Source organism: Ostrea edulis, chromosome 7, assembly GCF_947568905.1.
Source record: "Ostrea edulis chromosome 7, xbOstEdul1.1, whole genome shotgun sequence".
Classification (NCBI taxonomy): Eukaryota; Metazoa; Mollusca; class Bivalvia; order Ostreida; family Ostreidae; genus Ostrea; species Ostrea edulis.
This window is the reverse complement of record NC_079170.1, coordinates 11,407,290-11,433,696: the sequence shown is the minus strand read 5'-3', so window position 1 is coordinate 11,433,696 and position 26,407 is coordinate 11,407,290. Positions and strand designations below refer to the sequence as shown.

At 33.5% G+C, this 26,407-nt stretch overlaps 1 protein-coding gene across 1 annotated transcript; it reads right to left on the bottom strand.

The window, feature by feature from the left end:
• Positions 1-11,664: 11,664 nt before the first annotated feature.
• On the bottom strand, positions 11,665-26,407 carry LOC125656729 (prion-like-(Q/N-rich) domain-bearing protein 25). The gene is made up of 11 exons (XM_056142946.1): positions 26,386-26,407; positions 25,538-25,604; positions 25,271-25,362; positions 24,971-25,183; positions 24,756-24,857; positions 24,275-24,397; positions 23,995-24,147; positions 12,884-13,027; positions 12,621-12,770; positions 12,378-12,527; positions 11,665-11,732 (listed from the first exon to the last, which is right to left on the bottom strand). Exons 1-11 carry the CDS (start codon positions 26,405-26,407, stop codon positions 11,665-11,667), a joined length of 1,284 nt encoding a protein of 427 aa, XP_055998921.1.

Sequence of the window (26,407 nt, the reverse complement as noted above, 5' to 3'; positions counted from 1 at the left end):
CAAAACTAAATAAAAAGTAAAAAATTAATAAATTGAATTATATTTTTTTTATTTATATAATAATTTTAATAATAAATTTTATTTAATTTATTCAATAAATTAAAATTTTTAAAAAATATGATAATTAATTAAAATTAAATAATTAAAATATTTTTTATTTATAATAAATTATAATTTTTATATAATAACTTTAATAATAAATTTTATTTAATCTATTCAATAAGTAAATTAAAATTAAAAAATATATATATAATAAGTAAATATAAAATTAGATATTTAAAATATTTTTTTTATTTATTTGGATTCTAATAGAAGGTAATAATTAGTAATCGCACGAGCCTCCGTCCTTCGTCCAAATAAATCAAGATACACCGAAATAAATATACCACAATTATTACATAATTAGTAATATTAGTAGCAGGTAATAGTAATAGGGATGTAGGTATGTATATACATGTGAAATAACTAAAATATATACAGAAAAGAATTAGGGTAGGGTCGCCAAAGAAAATTTTGATAATAGAGTGCCACTAGTTATTATTTGTTAATCATAAATTGTAAAATTATGCCAGACAACAATTTTGAGATCGTCATCAGGCAAGAATTTTGAGGTCGTCGTCAGGTGCTACACCTCAGACCCTGTACCATGTTTCTGTAACTGGATCCAGTTCGTAGCACGACATGGCTCCATAATTCTTATTCAATAGTATGTATTATGTGTATAAAACTGAAGATGCATAATGTAATAAGTGGTGAGTTAGTACTTATCTTAAAATTGTATGACAGATGAAATATCAACATTAAGAAGTGGTATACTTAATTACAAAACATACAGATTTAATTAATTAATGAAAATATAGAGTAGATGCAAAATCACAAATCGCATACATCCAACAAGCTTACATATATTAAATATAATAGTATGTAGCAGGCCTGCATTCATACAAACTGCGACATTGCATCTAAATGTTTGTCATAAAAAGAGAAGTTTACAAAATACATACGTAGAATAACATACCTGAATTTTATGCATATTTGCATATACATGTACTTATAATATACCTGGATTTGATGTATAGCTGCATCTATACTTTAACATATATGTTTATATAAACTAAAACGATAAAAACGCAAAGTTTATATTTATAATATTAATATGCTACGATACTTATATATGAAAATGTTTACATACTGATAAACATATATATATATATATATATATATATATATATATATATATATATATATATATATGTCTGTATGTATACAGATATACACGATAGAAAACCCGAATTATATGCTTAGTTGTTTATATAAGTATAACACATGTAGTTGTTTCTATATTAGTAAACATATAAAAATTTAACAGTAGAATAATGATGCTTAGTGGTTTCCAAACTTATAAACATACGAAATTGTTTACATATTTGTAAACATGCATGATAAAACCTTAGTTATACATATAAGTAAAACGTTTTACTCACCAACCGGAAGGAAACTTACGAATGATATTGGAAGCTACAAATCATGCAAATTGAAGATGGCGAATGAATAGATTAGTTACGTGGCAGCCGCTGTGAAGACACTCATACAGCGTAATTTGTGACGTAATTTGTGACATTGTGACGTTTCATCCACTGAAACCGCTCATACAATGTAATCTGTGTTATTGTGACGTTTCACCCGCTGAAACCACAGTATGATGGCCTATTATATCAATAATAAGCAAAACAGAAGGTTAAGTTAATAAATGCATTGAATACTGAATAAGCATTGCTTATCAATGGAATTATAAGGACATGTAAATAATTAAAATTTTAATAGTAAAGTAAATTAACATAATGATATTTAGATTGGGAAAAAAATGTTAATGAAATTATAAGGACATGTAAATAATTAAAATTTTAAAAGTAAAGTAATTTAACATAATGATATTTAGATTGGAAACAAATTATATTATTTAATTTAATAATAATTTTAAGATGTAAATTATATGTATAAATTACAGTAACTCAACTCGTTTAAAAGTACTGTCAAGAGTGTAGAGTAACTGTCGCTATTCGATGGACCACCTTGGAAGTAATGCTTTGTTTGTTTGATATTCGTAGGATTGGTTAACTATATATCGTTAACCGATTGGTGACTGTATTATCTGCCATAATACTATCCATCTCATTGCGATCCAGCCAGTTTTGTTTCTTTTTATAGGATTTATCAGATTGATTATTGTTTGTTATCTTCGCTCTTTTTTTAATGTTAATATCTTGACAACCATAGTTTTGCATGTACCCCGTTCTACTCATATATTCTTGGTCACTTGACCACAGCAGTGTAGAGATATTAAAATTAAATGTTACTCCCTGTATAGTAATCCAATGCGAAATCCAATACAGTTTTAATAAAACTGCTTTTCTTATAAAACAATTTATAGAACAAAACAGGACAAAATGCTGTCAAAATAAAGGAATCTTGTCTATTTTGAAAGGTGTTGAACTTGATATGCACATGTGTAGTTGATAGATAATACATAGCCCTGAGTGAAATAGGTGAATACAACTACCGTATGCAGCGGATGGAGGCAATAATTATCCATGGGAGTAAATTATGTCCCTCAATTTGTGGTACTAGATCAAAAAGAAAATTCTCTACGAATATATTAAAAGAAAATAATGGAAGTCTAATTGTTGAAATTCACGTGTACGGAAGAGGAACACCCTTCAACTTTCATATAAAAGGCTAAGATAACGAACAGTGATCAATCTCATAACTCCTGCAAGCAATACAAAATAGATAGTTGAGCAAACACGGACCCCTCGACACACCATACTTGGGACCAGGTGCCTAGGAGGAGTAAGCATCCCCTGTCCACCGGTCACATGTCGACCTGTCGACCGGTCACAAATCATGCAGTAATATCATCCTTCCTATAAGTTTTCTGAATTATTTAGAAGAATTTCATGTTGACTGGGTGTGATACCTATATGTCTGTGTATATGCAGTGTCTGCGTGGATAATATGATAAGAAGATATCTCGTTCTTTGCAACGTTCACATCCTTGTTGATATCCTGCAAATATCTATACATCACAATTTCCTATTTTAAATACCTATGCTGCAAACCTTACATGTATACAACGTGGTTTCAAACACACATTAAACAACAAGTTACTTAAACGGTTAACATGATCATGGTAATTGTTGTGACAACTTTGGTGTCAGGTATTCACATATCATATATTTTTAAAACTTTACCTTGATTTTTCCAACTTTAAAGTTGCTCAGCTGGCGTCTCTACGTCCTCTTTGTTATATGTGTAGTAGGCACTTTTTAGAAGAGGATTCCAACCGAACGACAAATCTGACTGGGTTATTTCTACTCATAATGCTACATATATAACACGTAATCCAACCGTGGAAAGTTGAAAGATTTTAAGTAGTTCTTGTGTATCTTTTTACATGGTCCTAAACATGAACTTTTGTATGCATATCTCAATATAAATTGATCACTTGGAACAATTGTCATGACGTTACAGCAGTTAGCTACTTATGACCTCATTATTATACTGATTTCCTTCGTACCTCTTCATCTACTGCGTCTCAATGTCTACTTTATAGAAATAAAATTCTTTAGAGATTTTTCAGCATTAATATTTTTCAAACAACACGAAAAGGTGAAGACAACGAACGGTGATTAATCTCATAACTCCTATAAAGAATGAAAAAATTAAGAGCACGGCTAACACGATCATATGGATATACCAGAGGTAGGATCAGGTGTTAAGGAGGAATAGGCAATTAAGAAATAAATCATTGTAAATGTTGAATATGGAATTTCCAGTTATAACTATTTATAAACAACATAAGATAACGAACAATGACCAATATCAAAACTCTGAAAACAAAATTGATCAGTGGCTCATCAATATATTTGGGGCTGTGTAATTCGAATATTTAACCTCTAATACAGCCCTTGTCTTCTCTTACGAACCCTTTATCGCAGGAACACGAACGATTTTCACCACAAACACCGGCACGTAGTGTTTCTGTACACTGTCAATTTCACATGGTTCAACTAGGTTTTTTCTAGCTAAATGGTATTACTAACACTATATCAACACTAATCACGTTTAATTTCAAACTTGAAAGCTTAGTTTGCTATGCCGATCTCTTGATAATTGCAGCAAAAATAGTGCCTAACGTACAACAAAATCTATCCAATCCAACATCATATAACTCCACGGCCTTGCCGTCGGAGTTTGTAAGACATAACTCTCACCATCTCTCTCTCTCTCTCTCTCTCTCTCTCTCTCTCTCTCTCTCTCTCTCTCTCTCTCTCTCTCTCTCTCTCTCTCTCTCTCTCTCTCTTGCATTTTGATGTTCAAGTGAAGATGTCCATAACTATGGTTACCTTCGGTACATTTCCCATTAGACTCAACCATGCCTTTATTGCAAAAGCATAATGATCTGCTTCCAAATAATTCACAAACTGTTGCATTTGCAGTTCCGTTACATTGCAAATCATACTCACAGGATTCAAGCAGCTGTCTACCAACTGAAATGTAAAGAATGAAAGTTAGGAATGCTTTGTTTGTTTATATTGTATTCAAAAACCGTATAAACAATCGACCATTGCACATCGGCTAAACAAAATATCCGAAAAACAAAGCAGGGTATTGAGAAGAACACATTAATTTTCATTTCTTATGGCAGGGTCTGTTACGGCACGTTTGTTCGCCTTGGCACGTTTCGTCGCCCTGCGACGATACGTGCAGCACGTTTCATCCCCAGCGACCAAACATGCCTGACGTATTGTCGCCCAACGACCAAATGTGCCGTGAGAGTGGATACGAAAGGTCGTCAATTTTAGGTCATATCCGAGCACGAATGGTCGCCACCTAAACCCCCTGTCCCAAACCTCAACTTTGCTTTTGTTTTGCAAAACGTGTGTGTGTGTTCGTTCGAGCGTGTCTGTTTGTATTTGAGTGACGGTGTGAGTGTGTGCACTTGTGTATGTGTGCACACATGTGCGTATACGTGCATGTGTGCAGCTATGTGCGTGCGTGCGTATATGTGTACATTCATGTGTAACAAAGTTTTTTTTGGATTACGCACGCACATACGTGCACACATTTGTAACACAAGTGAAGAACGATACAAAGCCAACAAAACAAACAACCTACGCATATCTGGATGAAATTAGATGTGAATTTGTTTTGCAAACACACGAGTCGCAACATTTTAACAGCACAATATTCTGCATACCATCCTAAGGCACGCCGTTTCCACATTTACTTTTCTTCAACGATATCTCATAAATCGTATAAGCCATCTTATAAAAGATATAAAATATATTGATATGTTTTTATACGCCATATCTTATACAGTATTCGATGTATCTCATAAACTTTATAAGATGTCTTATTAACGTTTTTGATTTAAGATATCTCATTCACTCTAATATGCTATTTAATTAAGAAATAAGGTATCACTTGAAAATATTTATCGGGATATAAATACGGGTTGGTCCCGTGATCAAATGCCATTAAGCCCGAAGGGCTTTACGGAAAATTTGATCACGTACATGTACCAACCCGTATTTATATTCCGATAAATATTTTTAAATTATACCTTATGACTTATATTTACATCTTTGATCGGTAACATTGCTGAATTCTGTTAACAACACGTTTCCATACATTTCACACTGTTGACCTGCACAACGAAGCGTCATATATGTTCAAAATGACGAAAACACAAATATAGTTCCATCAAATGAAGACCTGTTTTATTTATTAGGAAACTAAAAAGGAAGCATATCAACATATACATATACATTAACTCCGGAGTATATAATGGGAAACTCTTCCAAATGTCTAATTTTAGGGTGGGGGATTATTTAAACGGGGGTGCGCAAGGTTACACTTAGAGTTGTGATGCGCCTTCACTTTTGGAAAGAGAAGACGATGAAGATCAACTTTGAAAAATATTCTGTGGATATTACGGAGTTACCATAAGACAGAGGTGGAGGAACTTGAAAAACAGGGCGGCAGGCGTCAAGTGTAGGCAAATAATTTATAGACAGGACAGAGGACGCAGCTCAGATTAATCTCTGTAAAGAACTAAACATCGCAGAGAAGAATGTGGAAGTCCACGAAGGTAAGGGACGGTTTGGATTTGGATGTATAATTGTTGACAAACATTAGCTCACTGAACGCTTGTTTTGACTCGATAAATTTCTGCAATAGGTTTTTAACGACGCCTCGCTTCGATGTCCCGACATAAACTTGGAAATCGACATCAATCACCTTAAAGACCCAAAAAAACCACCGTACGGTTGCTCCACGGATCACTGAATGTGGGCGGAGCTTATCCATGGTCAATGTTATTTACCTGGAATTTACCTGGCCAAGAGATCGGTTCTTGTGTATATTTTTATGATATACACAGGAAATTTCTCAGGTTATTACAAATTATGCTTAGTGTCTTGATTTGTGCCAAAAAAAAAAACAAAAACAAAAAAAAATTCTACCTATATGCATATCGCATTTCTATTTCCCGTAAACCTTCAAACTTGGTCATATTCATGTATTGCAAATGACAGGTTTAGCCCATTTCTAAACCTTTGCTTTTTAAAACTCCTAATTAAATTGTTATATATCGTATATAAATAATTTCCTAAATATAATATTACACGGCGTTTCCGGGCACTTTCTGGTGTCCTGGGAGTTCGCGGTGTCGTGGGTGTAGTAGGTAAAATATCCATGTTTCGAGAGAATGAATAAATCCAAGTAGATCTGTGTACATGTACAACCAAATGAAGAACGATCAAGATACCCCTCAATATGGGCCGTCTGTAAGGTTTCTGTAGCTGTAGTGTTTGCGTAATGGTGGTATCCCAAACAGAAGCTGACACGAAGTCTACCCCCCTCCTCTCTCTCTCTTTAGGGTTTCTGTGGACGTAGTGTTTGTGTAACGATGGCACCCCAAAGAGAAGCTAGTCTAACCCCCTTCTCTCTCTCCCTTACTCTCAATCATTGACTAAATGAGCTCAATAACTCTCTCTCTCTCTCTTTTATCTTTATAAATAGAAAACCGGGATAAATTCTAAATAGAAATATCTCAATAACTCTCTCTCTCTCTCTCTCTCTCTCTCTCTCTCTCTCTCTCTCTCTCTCTCTCTAAATATAAAGCCGTGATAAATTATGAATAGAAATATCTCAGTAACTCTCTCTCTCAATATAAAGCCGTGATAAATTATAAATAGAAATATCTCAATAACTTATTTATGCTTTTTTACTATTGTTTGATTTCTGATTGTGTAATTTATAATCCATGTGGTATCTCAAACAGAAGATTTTTTTTTAACTACTGTAACAGTTTTACGCATGGGCAATATAACCATTATACATGTTGATGTGCTGCGCCAATAAAGAATTGTTCATGTTTTTATAAATATAAAGCCACAATAAATCATTAATAGAAAATATTCCAATAACTTATGTTTGTTTTGGCTGGGTTTTTTTATTATCATTATTGTTTGATTTCTGATTGTTTAATCTATAATACATGTATAAAGATGGAGAGAGAAAATAAGATGATAAATTGCATTGTATAGGGGACGTTAGAAATTAAAATATTCTAGGTGCGAGTCAATGCTATCAAAACTCAGGTATACTGGGGCTTTCCTCGAGATCTGAAGACTGCCGGTCATCATTAGCCATGATTGTTATCAAAACATCTTTCTCAGGTAGCTGTAGACCATGGTCTCTGCAAACGTCAATCAACCTAAGCTCTATTGTTAAAAGTTTGATTGACCAGCGGCTTATCATTGATCGCAACACAGGTAAAATTTGGGGGCGTTAACTTAAAGTTGGGTCTTTAAGGCTGCTGTGGCACGGGGGCATTGGGAGTGTAGGTCTTAATGCACTTTGGCAACTTATCGACCATACATCTTGTGAATTACCTTTTTGCTAAAGCCTAATGTCCCGATGACCAGGGTGAAGTTGTAGCAGACGAAATTGTAGATACACATTAGTAACTATAAAGAGATTGTTTACAGAAATGCTTTTATCAATTATTGATGACAATTCACTGCTTGGAAAACAAATAAAATCATAAATACATTTTGGGATGTTCATGCCATCTATTGATAGACTTCTGTAGTAGGTGAGAGCGATTGCTAGATGTGTATTACCTTAGTAAAAGTAGTACCTATTACCTACTTTTAACAAACGTTCATACGCACAGCCGTGACCTCTGTTGACCCCGTAGTGGTTTTATGCAGTGATAAATACTTATTGTTCGTAATGTATATTATAATGTCACGTAGAAGAATACAGTTGAAAATGTAAATACTACCTTTTATAAGGTATTTTAATCGAGAAATTTTATAATATATCTCCTACATTTCGTAAGATATCTTGTAAAATATATACAATTTCTTATGGGGTTTTTTCCCCAGATATTTCTTCAACTTTATAAGGTATCGAATATGTTTTATAAGATATTTCTTGAACTTTATAAGATATCTCCTATTTTTATAAGATATCGCATAAATCAATTTTTATAAGATATCTTATAAACTATATGCAAGGTGAAGATAACGAACAGTGATCAATCTCATAACTCCTATAAGCAATACAAAATAGATAGTTGGGCAAACACGGATATAGTATCATATTGTTGATATATATGTATAGTATCATATTGTTGTGTAATACTTGCACTTGAGTGGCATTTATGATCTAGATTGTTCTAGAGTTCGATGTTTATCACGTAGAAGAAAGATGACGAACGGCGTCTATCAAGAATGAAGCAGAAAATGTATTCTGATTATAAATACACTGTGAATTTAGCTGATCTTAAGTTCTAGTTAGACAAGCACTTTAGGCATTTTGGATTATGCTATAACTGGGACTAGGATTTAGGAATTTCATCGGAAATTAACAACCCATTTGTGATTTGTTTATATACAGATTCAACTCGGCACGGACATTGTTTGTTGTTCACCTATTGCGTTTAAGTTCCTTTATTACTATTATAATTCGCTTTCAATAATTGCAAACAAATGTTATCATTTGTTTGACTGCATTTGGTAGTAAATTCTGCTACTGGGTAATTCTTACCCATAACAATATGAGTTTATTTTCATAACATGTACAAGATATCTTATAAAGCATATTTGATATCCTGTATGTTTTATAAGATATCTCATAAAGTTGATGGGATATATTTTAAAAAATGAATCCATAAGATATCTTCTTATAAAACATGTGAAATATCTTATACGTTTTATAAGATATCTTACAAGAATAATTTTATATTTAATATATGTAAAACTTATACGGTACCAATTTTGATGCACCAGATGCGCATTTCGACAAATAATGTCTCTTCAGTGATGCTCAAGCGAAAAGTTTAAAATCCGAAATAACAATGAAGTTTTGGAGCTATTATAGGGAAAAACAGTGTGCCAAAACTGTGGAATCAAATTCGTCTAAGGATAAGAGCTATGCGTGAGGGAGATAATCATTAATTTTGAAATGAATTTCTAAATTCTATAACAGCAATTAAATATACATCCGTATTTTCAAGCTAGTAACGAAGTACTTACCTTCTTAGTTACTATATCTTATAAGATATCTCATAAACTTTATAAGATATGTTGTTTGAGATATCTTATATAGTTTTGAAAAATATCGTATATTTTATGAGATATATTATGAACTGTAAACTATATAAGACATCTTATAAAATTTATCAGATATCTTATTCAAAATAGAAGATATCTCTTACATTATATAAGATACCTTTATAAAGGAGTAAATATAGATATGGCGTGACGTACATCCTGATAAGTCTGAGTGCGCAAACACGCATACAAATATACATGAGCATATAGAGTGAAATACAAATCAAGTACTGCCATTTGTTATGATTTGAGAAGAAAATGAAATCTTTGAATTCGGCATAATCAACACTGTATGCATAATGTTAGGCACTAGAAAGTGCCACATTCCCTTTAGCTATTGCCCGCCAATTCTAAACAATTATTCGGTTTGATCTAACCGAAAAAAATTGAAGAAGAAATTGGATATGAAGGAGGAGAACGATTAGAAGGGAGAAAAAGAAGAAAGTGGAATAGATGCTGGAGAAGGAGGAGGAGGAGGAGGAGAGCAAAGTTGGGGTTTGGGAGTGACAGCTTGGGTGGCGACCATTCGTGCTCGGGTATGGCATAAAATTGGCGACCAATCGTGTCTACCCTCACGGCAATTTACATCACCCGGCGACGATACGTTTGGCACGAATGGTCGCCGGCGACCAAACGTGCCGTAACAAGGGTCAACTGAACAAAGTATTTTGACCATATTAGTGTGAATTAATTACATGTAATATAAATACTGTTAAAGTAAATACAGTGTTTTAATGAATGTTTATAAATCATTTATTTTTACATGTTATTCGCTTTGCCATTGGTTGAAAAATTATTGGAATATCGTATCCAACGGAAAAAAATGACCGGAACTACTTTCTATTGGAATGTTGGGGATTCCTCTGGATGCTTCGTACTTACAATGTATATGCAGATTAGGGAATCATGAAAAGAAAAACAAATCTATCTATCTATATAAATTTATTAAACAAAAGCAAACAGATATCAAATATAAATAATAATTAAGCAAAATGAAATAAACAGGGCTACTTTAGGACACACACCCCAAATATAACAACACAGTCTGATTCTGCAATTCCGGGCTGAGAGTTAAATGTATTCAACCGGGGATTACAATAGTGCATTTGCACCTTGCGACAACTTTTCCTTCATGTCGCGAACCTCACACTGCCTCAGAGATACAGCAATATCGTAGCACTTAACAACTATGGTTTCGAACTCCGGCATAATATGTTTATGAGTGGGCACCGAAGCGAGGCTTCCATACGACGTTACAACAACTGTGGCGCCCTAGACATTCACTAATAAAACTCGAAAAACCATTTGTAACACTCACTTGTTCACCTGGAAGCCGTGACAACCCTCAAGAGAACCCTACCTGACATTCCACATCATGATTATGCACGTGTCCCACGCTTTCTGTTAGTACCGACATCGAACTTTGCACTTCATTCCGGTTCCACTCGAAAAAATTCCAGCAATTTTCCCTCAACAGGAATTATATCTAACTCATCCTTTCAAAAGTGCATTCTTCAGTCCACAAGAAACCCGTTTACTCAACAGTAAGCAACAGTTTGTGGAAGTCGCCATCGGGCCTAACGGACTTAGTTTTTTTTTAAGTTGTGGATTCACAAATTACTACGCCCATCTCGAAATTATATAGAATGTAGTCCAAGAATAACTCGTTAATTCAACTCAAATCACATCTTTCATCATATAAACTCAATGTTTTAAAATATTAAATGATAAGAAACAAATTCATTACTTTTTCGTTGGATGCAGGTATACCTGTACCTCAAAAAAGAAAAAGACGGAAAGCTTTTGCATCATACGCTACGCGCAATGATGCGGTTTTCCTTTTTTTTCTTGATATACCTCCATCCAAAGAAATAATAATAAATTTATTCCTTAATTAAATCAGATTTAATTTTAGTTAAACGTTTTTTTGTTACCATTGATGACCAATGGATGTTGTTTGAGATTCTACATTCTCTTACTTGGTACACGATACATTCACCCATTCAAATCCATCCTTGCAAGCACAGCTGTTAGCTTGGCTCTCTGTACACAACTACATTTTTTGTCTTAGTGCACTTGCCATCCATTAAGCACACCTCAAATATTTCCCTCCCAACTGATAATTTGATACACTTTGTATATCACCAAGTTTTGAAACCTAGTCATTTTCTTTTACATCCACGTAGTGTAATTTTTATTCAGAATGGAGACAAACCTGGTCAATGCTACAATGCTCATGAGTAATAAACTAATACAAGGTGTTGATGGAACGGTGTTTTTATGTTTTCTGTATCTGTAAGTTTTCCTAATCACAGTGAAACACCTACATTTAATTCCTCATCAACAAGATCCCTTGATGTCCATATAAAAAAGTGTATTGGACTTATTTCACAACACACATTGTATTGATAATTTCAGAATAATACCTTATAATTTGTTTTCACTTTGGGTTTTTATCGAAATACATTGTAGATAATTATATATATGCTATCACTGCATAATATAACCAACAATAACATATGACTTGAGTTACTAATCATCTTCAGTAAATTTAGGATGTGTTTGGTATAAACATGTCAACTATTATTTCTTCTAAGCAGCTTGCTATATATATATTAAAAATATATTTAGCAATATCGTGGATTCGTTATATTGCACGTAATTTTATATTTTCATATTTTCTCATACCTTTGTGACATGTTAAGGAAGCCATGTTCTCTATGTATTGAGGTCCACAGACACACACCTTTCTATCACCAACTGTTCTGCAGATTCCCAAACCCAACGTTCTATTGCACTGATCATCTACTTCACAAGTCTCAAAAAGTGTTTTATTGACTATAATACAAGAATGAAATAAACATTGTTTAAAGAATAAACATATATCAAAATGCAAAAGCGAATCAATCTCGTCCTGCAAAAATGTCCAACCTGGTAAACAATATGAACCATTTGTAAGATAATCGTCATTACAGGCACATGTTTGAGTCCGTGTAGCCTCGCTGAAGACACATCTCCCACCATTTTGTGTACCGGTACATTCTTCATTGATTATACACGTCTCCCCTATGACTGACCCAACTGTTAACATATCAACAAATATGAACCCATATTTATCTTTACGATCATTCGAATTTAGAATAATTTGATGATATCCTTCCCATTTTAGTAATATCTTATCATATACATCAAACCTTTTATACAAACGTCTTGAACGACTGTGTGATTATCCGGACAGTGACACATTTTTATACCAGCGATGACCTTACATTCCCGTGCACCATAAGTTCCTGTACATTGTCTGTGAAATTCACAAGATTGGAAAAGGCGTCGACTACCTATAATGAATAATTACACCTGTGTGTTTTTTTTTATACAACAATCAATCCCTACCGTTAGTATGGGTTGAGTACTACTATATTATGGGAAAAGCCATGTGATTTTAATCATTTCATTTGAGCTCTTTCATTACATAACCCACGACATTCGATCATCCTATGTATGTATTACAGTTGAAGTGGTGAATCAGAATATCATTAACAAAATGGCGCCCAAATATTGGCTCGGGAAGCTTCAACACATTTATTTACCTGTATTCGTGTAAACCTAAATAGATCACATGAATGGGTAACATGTCGTCCCATTTATAATTATATATGAGATACAATTCTTTGTAACACAATGACATCTGTCGTTTGGAACGTAAATAGAAAACAAGGATTTCTAAAGTTTTATCACAAAATTTAAAACAAGGAATTGTAACTAGCATTCAGAGCGAGATAAAACAGCCCGATACTGCTACGAGCTTGGTAGGAAACAGAAATACAATATGTGTTGTGATTTAGTTGTATACGGAAATGGGTTTCTTGCAGAACAATAAGAAAATGGAAAGATGTGGAACGGCTTAACCGCCATCCCATGTTCGTTTGGTATTGAGTGAATGTGTATACATCATTATGTGATGTGCTTCACTCATTATGCCATGTGCTTCTCTCACTGTATCATTTGTTTCTCTTATTATGCCACGTGCTTCTCTCATTATGATATCAGCGCGAATTATCATGTTTGTTTGGTTCATTAAGTCTTGAGCAAACATATTTATGAAAGACGAAGATAACGAACATTGATTAACCTCCCCGTTATACATAGGCAGTCACTTTCGTTGTTAATGATATGAAGAGAAAACGCTGTTGTTGGGCAATTCCTAAAGAAAAACACACGTGCAAATATTTAGCCATGTTAGCCTTTGGAAGAAATTCATACACTGTTAGATTTGGAATGTCGAGTTGTATTGCCTTATCTACAGTATACGACACGAGTTTTATACACCTCACCGTGGAAACACCACGGTGGAAAATCCACGAAGATGCACCTTGTCCTCCATGTTCCACGGCGTGTGTTATTTGCGAATACATACAGCTTCTATGAGCTTTGTTCCGGCCACGGAAGCCTTGCAGATGTGAAAATATGCCACAGGCTAAAGAATCATGATAACGGTGGAATTATTAAAAAAAAAAAATGTCAATATTTTCCCTCCGATACTTATATTGTTTTTCGGGATTTTGAGCCAAATCCAACGATACCAAACACTATATATTATGTTTTTGAGAAAACCTGGTTTTGATTTTTCTTTCTTTTAATTCTCTATTCCCTTTCTTCATTAAAATATTCTTAAATTCTATGTTTAAATGATTTAAATAAGGCGTATTTGCAGGCAATTCCTGTTTTGAATGCGAATTAGTATATTCAGCAAATGAAAAGCAAACATGTACAACATGCAATGGGGATATTCAATAATTACCGATGTGCTATCTCTCTCTCTCTCTCTCTCTCTCTCTCTCTCTCTCTCTCTCTCTCTCTCTCTGTCTCTCTCTGAAAAATGCACTGTTTAAGGTACATAATTAGTTCCAATATATTGTGTTAATATGCAAAGCATTGTCGATGATAAACAAATTGGAATTTATTACATAATTAATAGAAGCAAAAATCCAAACTATCAGATGATTTACTTTTAAAATCCAGAGTTAATTACATTTGACCGATACTTATGTTCAATGTACTTTGATAGACATTTTCATAAAAAAAATGTTCATTGGAAGTATCTGGATAATGCAATGATTTCTTTTTATAATAAGTATATACCATGCAAGTTCCTAGGGTCTTTGTCACAGTATAACTAAATTACGATTCGCTAGTTTGGATTTTGACTTCTTATGAAAAGTATAAAATATATTGGATCGGCGCGATATCAGATCTAGTCTACGATCACGGGTATCTTGCGCCGACCCAAAATATTTCACACTTTCCGCAAGAAGCCAATCGCTTCTGTTGATTTCAGATACACGAATTAGCTGACCCCGAATTGTTCTACTGAGGCGAAAAACCATTCGAATTTGCATGGAATGTACAAGTTATACACAGGTCATTGTTATAGTCACATATCATAGTACCGCTAACCATACTAACATTTTTTTATTATTTAAAAAAAAAGTTATTGAATAACGAAGTATGACCAAACTGCAGATTGAACTTTATAGAGCCCCGTGCTAACCTTACTGATATTTTTCAATGTATCAGAAGAGATATGTTACAGTTTAAGTTGTGTAAAATTCTTGACAAGAATAACAACAATAAATGGTGCTTAAATTGTCCGATTAATGAAAACATTAAATTGTGTACATGTGGGGGGGGGGGGGTAGTAGTCTGAAACTGTCTCAATTTCCCCCTCAATATTGTGGGTCCGCTATATTGCCCGTAATTTTGTATTTTCATATTTTCTCATACCTTTGTGACATGTTAAGGAAGTCATGTCCTCTATGTATTGAGATCCACAGACACACATCTTTCTATCACCAACTGTTCTGCATATCTCCAAACCCAATGTTCCATTGCACTGATCGTCTACTTCACAAGTCTTAAAAAGCGTTTTGTTGACTATAATACAAGAATGAAATAAACATCGTTTAACAAATGAACATATCATATTAAAAGGCAAAAGCGAATAAATATCTTCCTGCGAAAATGTCCAACCTGGTAAACAATATGAACCATTTGGTAGAAAATCCTCATCGCAGGCACATGTTTGAGTCCGTGTATCCTCACTGTAGACACATATCCCACCATTTTGTGTACCGGTACATTCTGCATTTGATGTACACGTCTCCCCTATGACTGACCCAACTATTAACATTTCAACAAATTTTAGTACAAATTTACCTACTTGTATATGATCACGATAATTTAGAAACATTTGATGATGTCCCTCTCATTTCGATAGTATCTTATTATTACAAAATTATATTTTACATCAAACCTTTTAAACAAAAGTTTCGAAAAACTGTGTAATCATCCGGACAGTGACACATTTGTATACCAGCGATCAATTTACATTCCCGTGCCCCATAAGTTCCTGTACATTGTCTGTGTGATTCACAAGATTGGAAAAGGCGTCGACTACCTATAATGAATAATTACACCTGTGGGAAAAGTTATACAACAATAAATCCGTGCCTTGAGTACGGGGTGATTACTCCTTAATGGGAAAATCTTGTGATTTTAATCATTTCAGTTGAAGCCTTTCGTTAATCAAAAAATGGTATTCCATCACTCTATGAATGAATATGATTTATTTCCAAATTAGGGCCCTCTCGGGCATACAGCATACATGATTGTTAACATTTCAATGTGCAATGACGATCAAAAGAAAAGAACAAAACAAGAGTAAAATATGCACTATTAGGCCAAATAAAATTAATTAGTAGATTATCATTCCCGCCCGCCCCTCAAAATCGCCACGCCCTGATTTTTTTTATTTTTCAAAATTACGATTTCTGGATATTTTTATATCCGGTCCGGTATCGTAAACGTACTTTGTTTCACTTTGCCTTTTAGAAACCCAATGTAATGCATTAGAGTTACAGTGGTGAATCACAATATCATCAACAAAATGGCGCCCAAATGTCGGCTCAAGAAACTTCAACACGTTTATTACCTGTAATATATCTCCGAATTCATGTAACTTAATAGAGCACGTGAATGGGTAACATATCGTCACATTTATAATTAGATATGACGTATAAGTCTTTATGACACAATGACATGTGCCATTTGGAACATAAATAGAAAACAAGGATTTCTAAAGATTTATCACAAAATTCAAAACAAGGAATTGTAACTAACACTCAGAGCGAGATAAAACAGTCCGATTATGCTAGGGTTTGGTACAAAACAGATGTACAATGTGTCTTGTGATTTGGTTGTATACGGAAATGGGTCTCTTGCAGAACAATAAGAAAAGGGGAAGATATGGAACGGTTAAGCCGCCATTTCATGTTCGTTTGCTATTTATATTTCATATTCTTTTATTATTTAGTGATTGTGTATACATCATTATGTGATGTGCTTCAATTCTGACTCAATGATAGGTTGTATTGGCAAACTAGATCTTTATAACGATCATATAATTTGCGAGTTGCCGACTTTAAATGAGACTATTGAAACCCTTGTATCATCAACTTGTTTGTCAGTAGCTTATCTCGATTTAAAAACTGACCATACGTATTATCCCATGTGCTCCTATCATGATGCCATGAGCACTAATCATGCCAATATCATTCATCATTATGGCATGTTTTAGATGATCAAAGTCACGTGACATGAGAACTGTAAAGTTAAAAAATTGCGGATACAATGGTAGAATCACCATAGATGTAATAGGAGGGACTGCCGACTTGTGACATCATCGTTATTTTTCTATTGAAAGTATTTCCTTGTGATTTCGGCGCCTTCCCCGGAGTGCATAGGAAGTCACGTTAGTTCGTACAAGTGGAGTCAGGATGTATTTCAAGTTTTTTTTCCATCTTGTTTTAGGATTGCAGCTGATTTGTGATCAATGAAAAATGCTGAACTGATCTTGGGTTTTTCAAACAGATCATAATGATAATAATGATTGGTTTTATATACCACTTTTTTCAGCGTATGCTGCTTACAATAAAGTATTACCTCGGCAAACTTTATATCAATCTAGAACTTTCTTAGCTTCCTGAGAATCCCAAGACAGCAAATCCTGCTGTTGTTGATCTTGATTCTTGGTGACCGGAAAGACTTGGATATATAATCCCTACACAATTTTACTCTACATTGTGTGTATTTCAGATCACTTAGATTTGAGTCGTCGAAATAGTCGATTTTTAATCTTAATTAAACACTATCTAAAGTAAAAGTAATATGGAAATTAAATATATAAGAGCCTCCAGCTGCCAAAACTCAAAGTCAATAACAGCAATATTTGCTCTTTCGGACTTAATTTCTCTGAAAACTCTAAATGCCAGTTCAGCATTTTTCATTTATCATTCCATCCGCCATTTTCTAACTTTACAGTTATCACATCACGTGACTTTGATCACCATCATAAAGAAGTTTGCACACAACATAATGATATTTGCACATAACAATAAGATGTTTGTTCTAGACGTAATGAACCAAAAAAATCACATCATATCAACACATAATCATATCACATAACGACAAAAAGCACATGACATAATAAGTGAGTATGACATAATCAGAAAAGCACATTGCATAATGGTATAAAATATGCATATGACAGGTTGGTAAATACACATGAAATAATGATGAATGCACATGACATGAGAGATGCACATCACATAATAATTAATGTTCATGACATTATAATTAGTGCACAACAGATAGTAAAGAAGCACACGACATAATGATCAATGCCCATGAAATAATTAGTGCTCATGACATAATGAGAGAAGCACATGCCATGATGAGAAAAGCACATGACATGAGAGAAGCACATGGCGTAATGAGAAAAGAACATCACATATTTATGTATACACATCACTAAATATCAAAATAACTCCATAAGACAGTTATGGCGTTCTATAAAGTGCAAACAATCATTTTTAATGATAAAGAAGATCGGGTCGAACCTTTGCGAAAAATTACTCAAATATTCAACCATATTAGAGAAAATTCTGTTTCAGAAGAAACTGTGAAAAGAGCTCGTGTTTCGGAAGAAACAGGCGTGTTGTTATGTAAACATTCAAATTCAAGAGGTAAAGAACATGACCCACGAACCATGAAAAATGGGCTAGCCTGGGATATTGATAATTTCTGTATATAATAATCTTCGGGATATAAGCTTTCTAGAAATGTTTTTCTTTTTTTCATATATTCTATACTTTTTTGTTAATATCACGTTGAATATTGTGGTGTTTAATGTTAAAAAATTTACATTTCGGGATACACGTCACAACAATAAACCTCCAATGACCATGTACAATGTACATGAACCTATAAATTTCTGAATATATCAAGTTATATGCACTCAAATAGCAAGAATGGCTTATTCAATGATCATAATAAGCATTTTTGACCCAATTTGGGAAATAGAAATAAGAAATATTTTGGAAATGATGTTCAAAGCCGTGATTGTTCAACTTTACTTTCAAATTATTTTTACTTGAATTTAAAAATACTGAAATAAGAAGAATAAATATAGTATGTGGTCTATTTACATGGTGAAAGAAAGTGAATCATTGGAACAATTCTGTTTCATATCATATTCCATAGTTTTTTTATTTTTATTTTTTTTTTATTAAAACGACTGAGTATCGATATTAATGGTAACGAAATAAGTTGACACCGCGTCTCGTTAAAACATGTTCAATTCGAATTTACTCGGAATTACACGTTCAACGAGCATTTACTGTGAAACCTGATTAAAGGAAAATTACTGTAGACACCTAATAATAAGTATCAAATGATCTTTTTTGTTACATGTACATGTAGATTTCATAGCGTGAATAATAACAACACGACACCGATATAGGGGAGCAGAGTCAGTATATTATTGACTCTGAAAATACGATTTGAGAAATGATCCTGTATAAATTTTACTGTATTTATCTTGATCAATAATTGTATATTCCTTTACGTATTAATCATGTAAAGATACTGAGGTCTTTTAACCAACAATTTTAAATGTTTGTGCAATACATTATTGACTGACAGAACGTAATTAATGAGCTGTGATCTAAAAATCTTTCAGGCATTAATATAGATTTGAATAGAATTACATCTAGATACATATTTGAAATAGAATATATCCTAAGGCACTGTAGTTTTAAATTGTTTGGATTATATTGCATTTACATGTAATGTATACATGCTTGTAAATTCCACAGAATGAGAAATAATCTAAATTGGCCTATTTTCATAATGTTCCCAAAATAGAAGTATCATGTAGATCTGTACAGGAAATAACATTTACAAATCATGTTTGTTGTTTGTTATTTGCCAGTTAAGTATCATAATGATAATACTAGTAGTTTATAATAAGTAATTATTCTGCTAAAATCAAATACCCTTTTTATTGTCAACAAATACATCACTGGTAAAATGGTTATAAAGCTTTTATCTAGCACAAGTTTTCATATTCTACAGGTTTACATATGTCAGCAAGTCCTCAAAGGCAGCTTTAGGTGTTCCCAGGAGATTCTGATGCTCACTGTTAGACTTTCACTGTTGTCAAAATCCAATCTTATTTTCTCTTTTCTCAAAACTTCAGCTCTCAAAAACTTGATTGATTAATTATGTCACTCCTGTTTTGTTGAACATGGTGTTGTCAGCAATAGGTTCAAGTTCTTTTATGTCTTGTTGTAGGTGATTTGTACAGAACCGAGCCCTGGCAGGAATGATGGCCTCTTTTAAAATGAAGATTTCATGCCTTACTCCTACTGGGACTACAACTAACTTTGGACCTGGTCAATCGCAGATACAGCATGAAGTGTGCCCTCTTGATGTACATGGGAATGGGAGTGATACAGAAGGGGGACTAATTGGAAGAACTGCTGTTGCTGGTGGTGGTGCTGGACTGTCTTCAATATGTGGCCTAACCGAGGTGATATTCTTCTGTTTAATATGGGAGCAACACACACACTCTGGCATCTATTGCACAGAAAATCATGATCAGATGGTGCCCTCCCTATCAGAGTGGTGATCACTGTCCTATAGTTCTTTGAAATCCTGGATCTGTGTTTTGGTTTTACTCTCCATGGACAATTGAAACAGAGAAAGAATTTGGGACTGCACTCCTTGGCATATCTGAAATATTTATGTCATATACATGTAATTTTAATTATACAATTTGGGTTGGATGAAAATCTTATCTTCATGTTAAAACCCATTAGCCTAGGTTATTTTTCCTAAAATCTAATTATAGATCAATTAACTTGTTAATTAATGCTTGGTGAATCAATTAATAAATTGTATTCAAAAACTTGGAATTATTTTTTTCCACTAATAAACTGAAAATGTGTATCTTCAAATATTTTGTTGATTAATGTCAGTGTGAAATATAGAGGGGGTATGGGGTTTTCAACAATGTATATTACATGGTTAATTTATTTCTATTATGTAGTCCATGTAAATTTCTGTAGAAATGAGGAAGTTATTTATATTCGGTCTTTCCTATCCCGGGGTAGGAAAGACCGAATATAAATAACCCCCTCGTTTCCACGGAAATTAAGTCCATGAGAGCCTGAAATCTCCCAACCTGGGTCTGTTTAATGGACACTTCCTAAGTCCTTTTTTAAGGAAAAAGTAAACCATTTTCTTAATCCAAAACGAAAACTGGTGCAAAAACCATGCACATCTCCATACATGAAATAATATAATTAATACAAAAATTATCAGTAGTATTGTAATACATTTTCGGGGGGTGGGGGGTTTGCTGTTTCACCTTTATATATTTTTTTTCCTAACATTTAAAACATATCTTTTCAATATCAATTTTGTCTATAGCACAAAATAAAAATTCTAAAATCAATTAAAGCATTTGATATACGTGTGTATATATAAAACAAAATGAAAGAAAAAAATACTAGGATCCACCACTAGTAAACTATGTTTTCCATTTAGAGTTATTGCCCTTCAATCGAAAAAAGTAAATATAATTAAGTGAATACTCTACATTTCAACACAAGTTATGTCAAATATTATTTAGCAAGATATACTTTGATATGTATCTAAATTGACCTACTTCATTAAAAACAAACTCTCTGGGTGTTTTTGTAGGTTTCTTTCCACGTATATACAAGGGACTTATGAATTTACGAACTTAAATAGTTGAAAATGAAAACAGAATAATGATTGGTTCTTCTCCGTTCGATGTATAAATAATGTGCGTTCAAATTCTCAAGTACAAATGTAAAATAGATAAAGCTAATAGCCGTGTATGACATTGCCGTAATGTGCGGACATTTGTTAGTGTAACACGTTGCTACAACTTTACAGTTACGATTGACAGACTTCATATTTTATAAGAAACTTTGAACTGTAGCCTATAATAATTAAACGTACAAAATTTGTAAAAATTGTGAGAACTAATGGACAAATTCATACGATAGATCATACTGTCTGAATATATATCGCACATCTCCATGCGTAATGCATGTGTACGTACTGTGTAATTGAAATGTTTACTGGGATATTCCTAGATAGAATGTTCTATCGTTAAAATGATAATGTCCTACGGACCGATTGTGGTGAGGGCCTGTCCCGAGACACAGTTAGATTATTCTAACTAGGGTATTCCGTATGGCCGTATAAGTTTGTACTGTACGTTTGATTCGAACATTCATTCTGTTTCGAACAATATCATTTTTAAAGTAACAAAAGGTAGGGAAATCGGTACTTTTAAAGCCATCAGAACGGACTTCGGAATCAAACATACACGATAGGTGTAACCCCCCCCCCCTCCCCAGTACCTTTTTACCATAGGACATGACTCTCATATTTACTCGTTTAGATATTGATTTTTTATTTTTAAAAATATATAACAACATAAAAACTCACCTCTTTGCTGTTTCTTTTTTAGTCGTATCAACTGCGTTAGATGTATGTATTGACTGCCTTGGAATCTGACGTTTCCAGACGACACTTTTGTTATTATTATTTTTTTTTCGACATGGCCGCATTGATTACGAGTTAATTTTTTTAATGGAAAGTGTTAATATAACTTTGCATTTTAATTTTAGTTTACAAAATTGAGTCGTGAGTAATGCGGCCCATGTGAATTTATAGACTGAAGTTGGCAAATTTATGCGATTTTCCCGGAAAACGTGAAACTGCGGTAGGTTTGTGCATTTACTTGAGTGCTTTAAACATCCGGTGTGAGGAAACGATTGCGCAATACAACTTGGCTCATGTTATGGATAAAAAATATAATCTTAGATTTATTCTAAAGTGTTCTTTAATTTTTCCAAATTTGGTACGCCAAAAATGGCATATTGTGGGTCATGTTCTTTGACATAAAAGTGCAGCTTGGACTAAGGGGGGAAAGCAACGAAACTTAAATGGTGACTTGAACCATATCATATTTTCTGATTTTAAGTTAAATGGTAAGTGGACATATGTGTGGCAGAGAGTGGATGTTCTAATACATAAGTCCTGGTCAAGGCGCATAAGTCATCATAAGTATTTGGTGTTGTATATTTTGGAAAGGACCTCGTACCTTGGTAGTTTTTAACTGTATTACAAACGCCCAAAATGCATAAAGATCATCCATAATGAACTATTGTCAGTTGCTGTCAGACATTTCCCCAAAAATAACTTTATTTTTCAAGACGACATTGCGACAATGCATAGCACATGGAGTGTCATTTTCAAAAATAGCTATGATATACTGTAGCCATCATAATCACCAGATTCAAATAATATATTATTGAAAAGTGTTGGTCATTGTTGTTTTTTGGGGGAGTTCTATAAAGAAAATGTTCAAATCACTTTCTAAAGGAATTCTCAAGATATTATAATCAAATGGGTCTGCCACAAACTACTAAATTTCATTTATTTTAATCCATCCATATTCACAATTATGTTGGGTGTTTTAAACCGGATCTATATGTAGCTAATGTCACGATGACGTAATTTCATTTCTGATACTATGATCCTCCACGATAAATCATATTCAAAGTATTATACGGCAGACTTTACAAAATCGGTATTATTTGATATGATAATAGTTGTTATGCATAAATAGATACATACAACTGATATTGCTTACAGGAATTATCGTCATACATGTGTACATGTGTACAGTGTATCTGTATCCTGCTTATAGATAGCATAAACATAAGCATAGAACACAGTATTGGTTTGGAAAACTTGCAGCACAGAAGTGACATACCAATAAATTACCTTCCATTATTTGTCCAGATATGTAAATTTTCTCACTAATACTGTTAAAATATGTTGGGTTTTAAAAGGGACATACCTTGTAAACAATTCCAATCCTCTTGAAAGAATCCTGGGTTGCAGGAGCAGACACCACCACCTCGACTCTGTTTGTTCTGTTGACACCTCCCAGCGTTTGCAGTACCAGTGCACTGACGGTCGTGAGAGCATGATTCGTTCAAAGACATCCCAACTGTACAATGTAAATAAATATATTTCATTGCTTTTATCAGGAGTCATTTTACTTTCAAACTTGAAATTAAACATAGCAAGAGCCTAGTGGATATCATTTGATCACTTTATGTGTAATATCTACTAACCAGGCAAGCATTTACCACCGATGACTTTAAATCCTTTCTTGCAATGACATGTCCTATTCTCGCATTTAGTGGTTTGTGTGCACTGCATGTCCTTGTCACAGGATTCAAAAAGGTTGCGTCGTGCTTATATCAAAATAAGAATCAAAATATTCAAAATCTTACGCACTGTGTTTTCAGCGGGCTAAATAGATATGACTATACAGTTTTGATCAGTGATAGATATACCATTGTTTGTGATATTTCATTGCGTATCGAATTTCGATGTTTTGGGGGGTGATTAAACCAATATCACCTCTCACTAAACAAAATACTATTTTTTGTCAGAACGAACATAAAGTATCAGTTCAAGAAATTCACCATCGACAAATCTTTATGTTGACAAATTCACAAAGTTTGATTCCCAAGAAATTTAATGAGACACAGTCTAATTTTGATTCTAGAATGCAATAATTTGAATAGCCAATGATAAAGTTTGCTGTACCAATACAAAGTCCTTTTTCATTTTCATCCTCAAATAGCTTTCTGCAGAATTCTCTTTCAGTGTTGCAACCTCTGCCATCATTGCATATGTTTAAGTTATGTGCTACAATATAAGGAAAGGAAGTCAAACAATATTATAATGCAAAGGCATGAATTTAATTTGATATGCATGTATATTCTGGATCGTTATTAGGAGAATATATATGTATGTATTACCTTGTGTGGTTTGACATGAGACATGAATCTGAATTTCGTTGAATGAGCTGTCTCCTTGGCATTGTTTAGGCATCACAGAAAATTCGTATTTCTTGACATTTGCATAGAGCCTCACAATAATACCGCTAAGCCGGATCGTTTCATTTGATGACGAATTGTCGAAGGAAGTGAGAAGTATGCAAGTCTCCTCATTTTGATGAGATATCAAGTTGTCTGAAATGTTAAGAATGTTGTAGAGAATCTTAAACACCTAAATATAATATCATGTTTCTTTGTATGGCATTTGTGATTACGCAATACCTTGTCGAATTAGTGATGGGATTTCCTGTAGAAAAAAATCACAACTTCGATCACTCTGTACAAACCGGATAATATCTTGAATGCTGAATTCCCTGAAAATGCAAGAATTGTTCATCATAGCGTGGATCCCTGATACGGTTTCGACACAAATTCATTAAATATTCCATTTTTAAAAATCATTTTACGACAATTTAAAAACATTAAGTATCAATGTGTACGAAACGAGAAAAAAATCTCTAAATTAGGCGTTTCAAAGGAAATTCTTACTCTTGGAAATGCATCGATTTGGGCGACAACAAAATCCCATTCAGACCGATCACGAATAGAAATATATCTATAAATAGAAAAGGAAACAAGGAAGAAAACATAAATATATAGCTCAAACGAAGTGGAGATAAAACAAGTTTAATTATAAGGGCTTTCACCATAAATTTCAAAACTGGATTTAAAAGAGTATGTAATATTTTGTAATCATAACGAAATTATTCCTGTAAAATTTAGTTTGAATAATATGAAGTTAACAAACAGAGATCGATAACAAAAATAAAAAATGAGTTCAGGAAACATCAGAGTAGGGAGCAAGTGCCTACGAATTTGCACCCATTGTAAACCTGTCACACATACCTTGATCCTTATATCCTGACTTGTTAACATTCGTTGCTTAGATGTCAATGTTCAACAATATATTGCATTATGTTAATTTCTCATAATGTTGTTTAATAGAAATACATTTAACACATCCTGAGGATCTAATTTGAGTTTGCGGTTGACTACGGAACATTTTATTAGCATAATATCGGTGGATGTGACTGGTACAAAGTGAATGCTTGCTCCTTGTAGGTACTTGATCCCATCTCTGGCATCTTCGGGTTCTGAATTTGCCCTTCTCTTAATTTTGTATTCGGTGGGAATTTTTAGATTGATCACTGTTCATTATCTTCACTTGTTCATTTTGCAACAATTTTTAGGTGCGATTAAGTAAAACCATTGAACGAAATTATGCACAACAGAGTTTTCAAGAGATACAATGTATTAGATTTGTGGTTACAACTTTGAACTACGTTGAAAGATATTACTAAAGCAAAATATTTGTATTGAGATCACCAGTTACTTACCGACTAAATCCCTTCCCCTCAT